Source organism: Sinohyriopsis cumingii, chromosome 8, assembly GCF_028554795.1.
Source record: "Sinohyriopsis cumingii isolate HCF-2022 chromosome 8, ASM2855479v2, whole genome shotgun sequence".
In the NCBI taxonomy this organism is placed as follows: domain Eukaryota; kingdom Metazoa; phylum Mollusca; class Bivalvia; order Unionida; family Unionidae; genus Sinohyriopsis; species Sinohyriopsis cumingii.
This window is the reverse complement of record NC_142968.1, coordinates 124,111,916-124,124,883: the sequence shown is the minus strand read 5'-3', so window position 1 is coordinate 124,124,883 and position 12,968 is coordinate 124,111,916. Positions and strand designations below refer to the sequence as shown.

General features: G+C 34.3%; 1 protein-coding gene across 2 annotated transcripts in view; it reads right to left on the bottom strand.

Annotated features, from left to right (window-relative positions):
- LOC149794567 (sodium/potassium-transporting ATPase subunit alpha-like) overlaps nucleotides 1-12,968 on the bottom strand; it is a 51,900-nt gene that overhangs the window by 33,535 nt on the left and 5,397 nt on the right. Inside the window, exons 2-4 of one of the 2 annotated variants that reach the window (XM_089968840.1) lie at nucleotides 5,043-5,207; nucleotides 3,614-3,784; nucleotides 2,290-2,493 (exon numbers count right to left, since the gene is read on the bottom strand). In XM_089968840.1, coding sequence (XP_089824966.1) covers nucleotides 2,290-2,493; nucleotides 3,614-3,784; nucleotides 5,043-5,207 — 540 coding nt within the window. The remainder of the gene's footprint in view (nucleotides 1-2,289; nucleotides 2,494-3,613; nucleotides 3,785-5,042; nucleotides 5,208-12,968) is intronic. The other variant, XM_089968841.1, reaches the window with a different exon arrangement.

Genomic DNA, 12,968 nt, shown 5'->3' with positions numbered 1-12,968 from the left:
CTTCTGATCCCAATAAGTGTATGACTTGCTACCAGACTAACTTGTATGTTTAGTATATAGTTGATAGGATATTAGCCTTTGCTGCACTCCTAGTGCAAAGTGACCTCTAAGCACCATCTTCATTGTACTCTACTGGTTGGAAATAGCTAATTTAATTACGTTATTGCCTATTCTTACCTTCCAGCAAAGTATTGAAAAAGCAACACATTTACATACGTAAATTCGAATTACTCACCCTAAAATTTACTTTTTTCTATATTCTTCACTCTTACGTTGCGAAAAGATACAACAGACCTGAGAACTCGTCAAATATCGGATATATACTAAATAACCAAAGTCTCAATTTGCAAGAAATTGAATATCTCTACCTGAAACGCTTTAGGAAAAGAAACATCTTCTTTTGACATATTAAAGACCATGTACCTGATTTATATTAGTAACCAACATCACCAAGTTTTATTCCCAACAGGAAACGCATAGAAAAAAGTTCGGAAAATCTTACAGTTAAAACTAAAAAATAATCATTACAGTTTGTGAGTAAAATGCACGATTAAGACTTGTCTGCAACTGAATCCAAATACACCTGACGATTGTATTGGTGAGATTATTTTTTGTATTAAGTAAAACTACTATGTTGATCATAAAGCAATTATAAGAGAATCATATTCAATATATACAGTCAGACAATCAGGTTACATAATAATCCTAAACTCTTCACATTTTGCCTCACATTTATATGAGCATTACGAACATATAAAAAGAGAGAAATAAGTTCCAGAAAATGATAAAATATTAGGATATATCCCCAGTAGTTAGGAAGGCGCCTATAAATTAAAAATGGCAAAAATCTACCCAGATAGCCCTTTTTGGTATGTTCCCTTTGACAGCTGGGGGGAGAAAACAAATGTCAAAACAAATGTGTTTATGTTAACGTTAAGTGTTAGTGATTATTTCCTCTCCATTAACGGTAATGTTTGACTTGTCTCTTGATTAGGTTGTCATTGACGTCATATAATAGGTATCTAGTGTACTGATGAATTTACGTTATGCAAAATATTGACAAAATGTGGTTTGACTTCTTGACTTAACGGCGACACTTCTAGCACACTATTGGATATATAATGCCTAGCAAATGTGAGCTAAATGCAGTGGTCAATGCAGCTAATCCTTGCTGGACTAGAGAGGTTTTTAACATGCTACCAATGGATTATGAGTCAAATGCTCTACTAAACAAGATACCGTGTCTACTTTCAATATTAAGTGAGTTTCTGTAAATAACAATGTAATCTGAACGGGTTATTCATTTTTGTTTGAGGGAGTGCAAAGTGTACTTATGGACAAATAATTTTGGCTGTGACTGTCGAGCTTCCTATTCCACTTTAATTTTTTATTACAAATTCAACAACCTACTTGTTTAATGCTTTAAAACTATTAGAGAATTAAATGACATTCTGACATTGCAAAAACAATAGAAACATTAAAACGTAAAAGTATTTGTTGCCTCCTTACACCAATTACTTTATGAGCTTTTGTCCATCTTAAATTATCATTGAATGAGTCCCATTCGCGCTTACATATTTACGACATCAAATAATAGTTGTAACATCAAATGAATAAAGACAACTTTCAAAGTTTTTCATTTTGTCTGGGAAACACCAACACATTCTGTGTGTAATGATATATTACCATGACTTGACTATGCTACATTTCAAGTATGGAATCTGATGTTTGATACACAATCAACCCTAGGATGTCCTTTTCTTTTTAAGCATACGTTATACTGAAGTTTAGTAATTTTATACTCTTGCAAGTGAAATTTAGCCAGGATTATCACTCAGTCGATAATGACTGTCTTCCCTCCTGCTCGCCGTTATGGCACCATAATCGGCATCACATTTAAAATGTCAGATCTAACATATAATTTTCATTTACCTGCAACCGGCACTACAAAAACTATAGTTCCTGCAAATAAAAGTAGTCCTACGTCGTCCAGTTAACAAAAATATTCACACCGATTTGCCTAAGATAAGACTTTACTGATGGAAAATATTGAATTTAATACAAACATGATAGGACTTGCTAAAATATATAACAAACAAGTAATCGAAATAATTATGTTTGAATTTGAGAAAACGTTTTTCATGATGTGTACTTTAAACATTCTTGTGTGATAGATAAATCGAAATTCTGAAGATATCTGTCACACAGTGTTAAGACTTAATGCCAACGCTATTAGATAGCAAGGTGGAGGAGGAAGACGTTTGTCATTTCTTTTCTAGATCAACTTACATTGTCTCCAGGTGGGTCTTGTGTCGATGCTGATTGAATACCATACGCAATAAAACAGAGGATTGACCCTACCCACAATAGTAAGGAAAATCCTCCTAACATATGTTTACAAAATTTAACGAACTCTGGTGTTGTTTTAGGAGGAGTTAGTTCATTTCGACCATCTCTGTGTAAAATGTCATTGGCCACCTCTGGACTAAGGCCCTGAAAAGAAAGGCAAGGGTAAGACCACATCAATATTGGCTTAACCAGGCAATTTAATTTCATAATGTGTTTGGATATACATTGTCATTATGATTATTTCTTTCATTGCCTTCATTATGGCTATTTTTCAGACTCATCTGATTATTTGTCAACATTACAAGCCCTGGTGAGACTTGCCTATATCCCTAGATTTAAAGAATTAGTGTCCTGGAAAGCCAAGACAAGTAAACCTGACTTCAGATGACCTATTGTCCAGCACTTAAAGTAAGGTCTATGTGATGGAATCTCGAGATAAATATTGAACAGAAAAGAAAGTACTTTAGTCTTTATAAGCCATAAATAACATCAAATGTTCGTAAAGATAAATTTAGTTTACTATTCTGCAGATTTAAAAAGGTAGCTAATAATCATTATAAGGAAAACATAGTAACAGAACTTGAATTGTGTTTAATCAAGCACCATCAACGAATTATGGTTATTCTTAGTTACAAGCGTAAGCATTTGACATAAGGTCAATTATAAAACTGTCAAAACTGATGTACAATTTCAGAATGTCCGATTTACTGACACAGTAATATTACTTATTTTCTATACTGTTAGCGCCCCCATACAAATAATTTTGTTGGCGTGTAAAGTTCATATCATAAAGAAATTATATGTTTTTCAGTAGATGCACCCAAAGATTTCACTCTTTATGTTATCACTCTTGACTTCGCCACCCACAACAATAAAATGCTTCAACTTCATAAGTGAATTTAATATTTTTTCATGCTTTATCTAAATATGAAAAGTAGATAACCTCTATATATTTTTTAGAAAGGTTTATAAATTCATACTCTTCGTACTATATATATATATATATATATATATATATATATATATATATATATATATATATATATATATATATATATATATATATATATATATCTTTTATTACTTAGTTCATGCAGGTATCATTCGAGTCGTGTACTTTCACAATGTTTGATGTACGGGTGTTTTAGTTTAGTTTTCTCGAGACATTTCATGCTATTTAATTAGAAAGATGTATAAGCACACTCCTGATATGTTTATGTTAACATTTCCTTCTTATTTATGAGCTTAAAATCACAACACTCGCCATATTTGGATCTGTCCCAAGCCTTGCGTACAATTCGTCAATGGGAACTATGTGTTCGTCCATCCGCAACTCCCGTTTAAGTTCATCCCTGTCATCCTGTTTTGGCTTCTTCTTTGACTTTTTCTTTTTATCATCTTCAGGACTGACGGAATTTCGAAGACCATTCTTCTGCTTATGCGAATAATAATAAAAATAATAATAATAATAATAATAACAATAATAATAATCATAACACTATATGCCATTTTGTATGCGTGTACCTATCGCTTACTTGTTATCGTATTTCTGCTTAGTTTGACAGGTGTAATTGAATTTATGGAAGATTTACCCCTTTAATCGATCTAAATAGCTTAAAGACATTACCGACATCAGAATCATATATGTCTTTGGCGGTGTAACAGCTATATATTATATTGTAGCATCATTCATACACATAATTTTTAAGTTTTATTTAGTTGATAACATTTTAAAAGCTTCTACATAAATCGTTTTGTACCTAATGATGTGTGTGATGGGTCATTCTAATAGTGCGTTCATAACTTTCAAGGCTGAGTTGCATTATTGTTCAAGTAAACATCACGTGATCCGATTTCAGGACAAGAGTTCTGAAAAGCAAGGCGGACTTAGTTCTTGAATGGTTAGCTGACAGAATACATGATCTTGTTTTCAAGTTTCAGTAGTCTGCATGAGAGGTTTTGAACCTTCTTCTCATTTTAATACTTCTATATAAGAAAATTGTTGCGTAGAATTCGGCATTCTTCGTAGTGCTGCCAGTCTAGGCAGGCTTATGTTGAGATGATTGCTTTCATTAATTTTAATTGAATACTCATTCGTTAGAATTACAGTGCTTCAACATGCATGTAAAGACTATTTGGATATACAATAGCTGTCACGGGATTACTGAGGTAATTTAAAGACATCTTGGGATTATATCATAGCGATTCTTCATTACATGGCTGACTATCATTCGAAATACCACTGAAACGCATTCGGATCACTCGATACTTTTGGTCTTAACAGAACGCATTACGAGTTTAAGGATTTCACTCACCATATTGTAAGTTACTTTTTTCACTCTGCATTTTAGTGACATAAATTATACTTTCAATTTTACAAAGCTGTCTGGTTTTCGCTCTTTCCTTTAGCTTATTCTAAGACCGTAGATTCGTAAGATATATATATATATATATATATATATATATATATATATATATATATATATATATATATATATATCTTACGAATCTATGGTCGAAGTTATTTTGGTTGCTTACTTAATACTTAATTAACTAGTACTTTTTTCTTTAATTTCCATTTAAGTACCTGCTGTGTGCTATGAATGACCTAGATGCATTCAACTGACATCACACTTGTATCTTTGATTTCGTATTTGAAAATTTAAAATCCCCATTTTTTTATTTTAACTCACCATATTTTGATCATCTCCAAGCCTTCCATTCAATCCATCAGTGGTAAATCGTTGTTCTTTCATTTCCAACCCCAGTTTAACTTCCTCTATCCCCTCCTTGTTCGATTTGTTCGACGTTTTACTTTCATTTTCTTCAGGATTCACGACGTATAGATGACTGTTCGTCTGTTGATCCGAATAATAATAATAATAATAATAATAACCAACATAATAAAATTTAATAATAATAATAATAATAATAATAATAAACAAGCATTATCACCATTAAGATCGTCATCCAGATTTTGGGAATATCGAACAGAATATCAACAAAAAAAAATAACTAATGCAGCCAAGAAACAGCATCATTGTGCCCTAGAAATTATGTTGCGAATTCTGTCAAACTTTCAATACGTGCTTAAATTTTACATGTGTCGTTACGTATTCTCGTGTGTATTTTTATTTGCTGCTATGATATTCTGTTAGTTGCATTTTCATCAATGTTATTATGCTAGGCGTCATTGACTCTGGATTATTTAATGTAATTACAGATGTAAATGGTGAAGTGTATATTATCTTAATATTTATAAACTGTGTGCGGACTTTGTCATCAAGGCTCTCGTAAAGCAGATTGTGAAATCTGAAATGAACGTGTGCTGTCCAAGGCTTTTGGGACATTGAAGTGAAATCTGAAATAAACGTGTGTTGCCCAAGCCTTTTGGGACAGTGGAGTGAAATCTGAAATAAACGTGTGCTGTCCAAGCATTTTGGGACATTGGAGTGAAATCTGAAATAAACGTGTGTTGCCCAAGCCTTTTGGGACATTGGAGTGAAATCTGAAATAAACGTGTGTTGTCCAAGCATTTTGGGACATTGAAAGTGGGTTTCTAGAGCAGCAATAGACAGCATTTTGTAAAAGCATTTATTCCAAAAGAGGACTTCAGGCGTAATGATTCCTTTTTCTTTATGTGCTTTGCCGTGGAAAAACATAATATGAATCCAAAAAGAAAACTAATTATCGACCAATTTAATATTTTATGTACACGTGGTGGACGCCGTAATACATATTTAAAATATAATGAAAAGCACTGACTTGACATTTTTGTAACATGCAACTAAATGGAAACATGCTAGACATTCATTGATGCAAGTCTAGATATCATTTAAAAATTACCAGAGCAGGTTGGAAAGATTATCAAAGCTAAACATGAGGAATAAAATAGTTGAAAAACAATGAAAGCTTTTATATACACGTGTAATTCAAATAACACGGTTGTTCAACACGACAACAACCTCTCCTCCAACCTATCTACAAATGGGCAATACGTTAGCGTTTCGCTATATTACAATTAAATTGGTATTTTAATTTAGATAAAGAAGTAAACACGTTTTACTGCTGAATATGTGCTGAATCTGATGTTATAGGGCGAATAAGATATTGACGAAAACTGCTAAGACGAGGTGTATGTAATTTCATTCTTGCTTACATTCACTGCCTATCTCATAAATCATGTAAAAAAGCCATTTTGTTTATAACACCCCACGAGATGCTCGAAGTCTATATTAACTGTTGTTGTCAAGGTGGAGAGAACATGTGTCAGATAGGTCATTCACTTAACGTAGGACGCACCAATATATATTTTTGGAATATTTTCACAGAGCTAGAAATGCATTGTAGTTATTTTACTATACGCGTACATATTGCCCAAAAAAATAATGCACAGGAATTCATTTTGAAAAATGATTAAATCAAGAAACTGTAGTAAAACCCTGAATACCTTCTGGGGTCAATCCATTCTGGGGACATTATTTTCATAATTGATCATCCTAGATACATTTAATAGTTTATGTCTGTGGGTATTTTTGAGTTACTATTTCAGTTAGTTTGGTGCGTACTAAAAGAACACAACCATTAACAGCATTTCGTTTTACTCTCTAATAGTATTTAGACTAGATTTGTTTCATACATGGTAATATGCTATACGAAGTAATTACGATTTGTGGCTGTACTGCATAATAATTTACTACCTGAAAGATATGAAGGCAGCTTCATTTTTGTAAACATTACATGTCTCCGCTGTTGCATTGAAGTCCCTCATACTAATCACTTGATAGATAAATAGTGCACAGAATGGGTGTGGGTGTGTGTATGCATTAAATGGGTGCAACTTTTATCTTCTCTTCTACACTATATAAGCCTATATGCTCGTACTGCTTCTTATTGTGGTTTCAAACAAAATCATTGATATTTTTTTCCTGATTTATTCAGTGGGTTTTTTTTTCAACGATTGAAGAATGTAATTTGCATATATTAGGAAACATTATTAAAGACTAATAGGAATAAAAACTCTTTATTGGTTCTTCTTCTTGGCTTTTACGTAATGACACTGGGGCAATAATAATTCCAGTCATCTTATTCAAATGCAGCTGATTCCAGAAACCGCAACACAACCTATGCTGATTGTTTTATAGATTATGTCCAAGGCATTGAAAGATAGCCTTATTGCATCTTCCCTTATGATTAGTTGACTATATATTTTCAAAGCAGAACAAAAGGGCAAAATGTATTGTTGTTGTTGGTTCGGGGTTAATTTCCATTTCTCAGCGCAAGATAAGCTAAATATGGATGCCTGTATAGCTGGTGAAAGGAGAATCCGGAAAAAAGCCCTGTAAGAATGATCTACCAACGGGGGACTGCTCTGGTGGCCTAGTGGTTAGAGCATCCGCCTCAGATGCTGGAAGTCGTGGGATCGATTCCCGGCCGAGTCATACCAAAGACTTACAAAAATGGTACTAACAGCTGCCTCGCTTGGCGCTCAGCATTAAGAGGTCAGTGTTAGGGCTGTTTGGCCTGGTATCAGGATAATGTGACTGGGTGGGACATCATGCTACATGTCTGCGGCACGATGCCCCAGTGCTAGACATCACTGTAAACTGCCACACTGCAGACATCGTAGCGATATGACTGAAAAATTGTTAAAACTACGTTAAAAACCAAATCAAACTCACACACCTACCAACGGGAAGCTACTGCCAGCCTCTTCACACATCCACACTGACGAGCCTGAGACTCCGCTCTAATGCGTATAGAGGTGAGATGTCAATGATAGGGAAAGGTAAAGGCGAGTGCTTTTAGACCACTCGGCCGCCTAGAGTAATTTTATTAAACCTATGACATATTCCAAATGAGGCCATTCTGAAAATAATTCCCGAACCTGTTAACTAGTACGATGCACAGATTCCTCTCAAACCTTCTTCACTGACAACTAATGAACTACGCCGTGCATCAGAGGTATTTAATACGGCAGGTATTTGATTCAGACAAAATAAGGCAAGCCTTTAGAAAAGCTAATAGTGTCAGCAATGAAACGGCAAGCAAGCAATAACACAGATAATAATAATAATAATAATAATAATAATAATAATAATAGAAAATAATAATAATAATAACAATAATAATAATAATAATAATAATTATGTGTTAAATTATAATACAGGCTACTGATTTTTGTACATCACGCGGCACGCAAAGGTGTAACAGCGTTTAACGGGAGAACAGCGTTGGTGTACTAATAACAATGTAAATGCATAAATACTGCGTTTTTTATTAGTTGAAAAAATATAAATTGATTTTTAAAAAAATTACAACACTCAGCCTTTTAAACAAAAGTTTGCGATCGTTAACATATCTTGACTGTAAGTGGCAGGAATCGATAATAATAATTGTCTCTTATCTTTATGGCTTTGATGGCAAAACCATGCTAGATTAATCACGTTGTATGCCAAGTCATATATTGTTCTAATGTTCGGCTTTCGTGTGGAAGAAAAATGTAAATGCTTTCTTCGCAGTTCCCCATGCAACGGAAAAGCAGTTATTAAAAAATTAAGTTTCAGTATTATTGTTGCAAATTTGACACTCCTTCTTTATTATTTTCATATATTCCTGTCTACTAACAATTATCGATGTTTTTGACAAGTCAAGCTTACTCTCAAATACCAATAGAAACGCAATCTTTTTACCTTGGTCCAATCTCCAAAGGGATTGTTTGCCTAAAACTATGTTTATATTTAGGATCACAGATTTTAGGAAATATATTTCATCTCTCATCATCTGACTTCTGCAAACATCATACTTATTTCAACATCTTAAATGAAGATGGTAAAATTGTTCATAATATATATCTCTCCTAGCATTATCAGGATTCTAAATCTATATCTCATACTTTCTTGGTATATTTTATTCTACATGCTAACTCTTCCTAACTCATAATACACGAAAGCATTTGGAGTAGACTTAGATATACGAAGAATATATTTATAAAGTCCCAAATTAGCTATCTCATTGTCGAAGGCATTGCAATCCGAAGAAATGCAGTTACAGGTTGTTAATTTTTGACAACATATTGAAATACGGCACTTTAATATATGCACGGACTTCAATTATTTCAAAGCCAAAGCTTGTCGACATTAGATTCTTTGACACATATATTTAAAAGATTTCTTTACCAATAGTATTGCTTTTGATAATTTGTGAGATATCTCCACGACACGATAACTCCACGACATTCACTAAACCTTGATTGATTCCTTTTTTTCTTCTTCTTCTTCTTTTTTTTTTCATTATTACTTTTAATGTCCACATAGATTCAGCCTGCCAGGAATATTTTGTTACTTGTCCACAGTGTCAGTATAGACAGAAGAATTGCATGCGTGCAACAGTTAAAGAGCTCTAATATTTCTACAGACTGTTGCCGCCTCTGTCTTGTTTCTTCAAAGAAGGGTTTCGGATTGTTACAAGAAACGGAAAGAAGTACAGGTAATAACACACAATTTTTTGCCGTACACCCAACGACCAAACGAACTCATCATTAATACAGTTTTGGACTTACAACATGCTCTTACGTCATTATTAATTGCTAGAAGTTTTACATTAATGTATTTGCTAATTAGATGAGGGTACACTACATTCCACTTCAATCAGTCAAGTGATATTACACAGCTTATACATTCTGCATAGACTCTGTAGTTATATTGATGCTGAAATATTACAAGTCAAAGGAAACAAATGAAAACATATTATCTGTTGTTGAATAACCCGCTGTAAAACAAAATGTTTCGTTTTCTTCCACTCACTTGTTTATTCTTCTCCTTACAGTTGCAGTGACAACTTCGCTTTGTACATGTCTGAAACCCGTGACTCTTTAATTCGAACGTTTGTTACATCACCCTTCCTCTATATTGGTGTAATGATAGCTGTGGACCTGGTTTCTGCATAATATCCAATACTGAATAAGTTATTGAATAATGCTGTTAATATAGGTGTAATTAAATTGTTCACAGAAGCTTGGAACAAACTAACCGAAAGCATCTAATCACCAGGATTTGACATACTTCAATTAAATCAATTCTTAGCCGACCTCCTCTGCTGAATTTTTCTTTATCTAAAGCTAAATTAGCTTTTTAAATATTTTAATATTCTTTTAACTGGACAACTGGACCTTGCATATTTATGAAAGTTTTTCATACCAAGCTGCAGACGTTCTACTGCCTTGAACACACATAACTGGATTCATTACAAGGCGCCAATAAAGTTGTGCATATTTAGAGTATAATAAATCTAATAAGACAGAATTTTTGAGTAAAAGTATTAAGATTGAAAGTTTCTCCATGTTGTATTAAAAGTAGGCTTACATTAAATTATATTGAAATAAATTTTCCAGTATGCTGTTTTATAAAGATTGCGTTTTATGAGCAGGTGCAGAAATCCACAAAACACATTTCGCTTGTATCTAAAGGTCAGCAATTTAGATTTGGTTTGAAGATGTCGAACAGGCAAGTTATTTAATCAATAATGGATGCGTTGCGCAGACGATTCACACGATTTTCTTGGTAACGGTCGAAATCCTTGTTCTGACTGGACTGAGCGAAAGCAGAAACTGTATAAATAGAGAAGCAGACTTACGAAGTTCGTTCCTCGAGTCAGAACACCTGTGTCTTTTCCTTACTGATAAGAATCTTCTGTGTTTGCAAACTTCTTTAAAGAATGGGCACCTTTTAATATTTGGGATTTTAACGGTAACGTTCATATTTGTTCAACATATTTGTGAGTTCATTATATTTTATATTATACTACAATGTAATATTTAATTGTATTTGTGGTATGTATTATTGTATAAAATGAATTTTCTACCAACTTCATGTTAAGATTCAATTTGGAAATAAAGGACTCTTTAAGTAATAATCAGTAATCTTTAGTAACCTATTCCAAAATGATTGTTGTATTAATCAAAACTATTGAATTTTGTACTCATTTGCTATCATGAAGTTAATAGAGATTTAACTATCTGTATTACATTCTAAAAGGCAGATATTATACAAATGTATAAAGTTGGTAAGCTCAATGGGAAAGTGTAAATGTCTGTCTGTTCCTTACAGCGATTCCGTACCTCATTTCCCCAAGATGAAGCCGTATCTACACCGTTATGGGAAACAGCTTTGTTAGAGAGCCTGAACTCCTTCTTCTTCTTCGTCTTCTTCTCCCCCCCCCCCCCATCTCTCTCTCTCTCTCTCTCTCTCTCTCTCTCTCTCTCTCTCTCTCTCTCCTTACCCATGGGCAAAGTCATTATTAAATTATGAGTAATCCCTTCTCATAGCAAGAGATGATAAAAAGATTATGATACAAACCCTATCATAACAGTTGCTAGAAAATCAACGGTTAGATGAGAATATCATGAATAAGAGTGTCACTCCGCATAATTATAATATACGTAACCGACACGCAACGAAACGTTTGCGACCATTAGACTTCACGCCGCGCAGCTATGCTACATCAACTGCAGAAGTGACAACGCCACCATCTTTACAAGATAGATCCATGAATCCCAAAACTTCGCTCCTATTGGATGGTGCAGCAGACTTCTACACATCGCTGGTGACAATATACCCACCACTGACCACTTTGCAGACCATTTCAACAAGTCCAACAAGTACCCTGTCAACACCTATGTCCGCACCTGTGATTCAGTCTCTATTTGACCACGGTTCAACAGGCCAGAAACACCCGGTATAGGTCTGGTTCAATGGGTTTTACGCCGGCTCGTAGCTGATCGCGCAATTCTAATTTAGTATCAAATATAAATTTCATCTGGGTTCGTGCTTCCACTGGGATAATTGTTCCACGCAAGAACTGGACGTCGACACATGGACGACCCTATGTCAACCCTGTTTATCCTAACAAATTTATATTTTCCCACAATACGCACGTGCCTTTATAAGCTTGGCATCCGTTTGTCATGCTGATAAACTGTGTCCGTTAAAGTTTTACATCAAAAAGAATATGCACTCATGTTTGGAATGTTATACTCAATTATGTCGTTTCTAAACTATGTACATCATTGACGTTTTAGCGACGTGAGAACCAACTCGTGTCAGACATCATCTGATGTTATCAACTCTGTCCTTTCGACCATGAGCAAAACATCCGGATCTGGCAAAACTCAATTGTTACTCAACTTACTTGTGAGATGGCTCAACTGGGGTACACTCTACTTAATTGCGGCATCCATGGATGATAGGCGATCCTATGACATTCTTAAAGAATGAAATAGCGTCTGTGTAGAAGAAAATACAGACGTTACCGCTGTAGAACTTATGACCATGATTATTGACTCGCAGTCTGTCTACAATCTCCACGGGGATATCAACAACTTTGTGGTTTACGACGTCATCATACAAACAAACAAATATGGCAGAGATTTCTCGCCAGGTAGACACGAAACTTCGATGCCCAACTTAACTGTAATTGTATATCCCAAATGCGATCTACAATAATGCCAATTTACTTACGGAGACACGCACGAGTTAATAACCATTGATACAGCATAGTATTCTGGCGACATGGACCACAACCTAACTTTGCGCGCGCACACACACACACAGTTGGAAGTT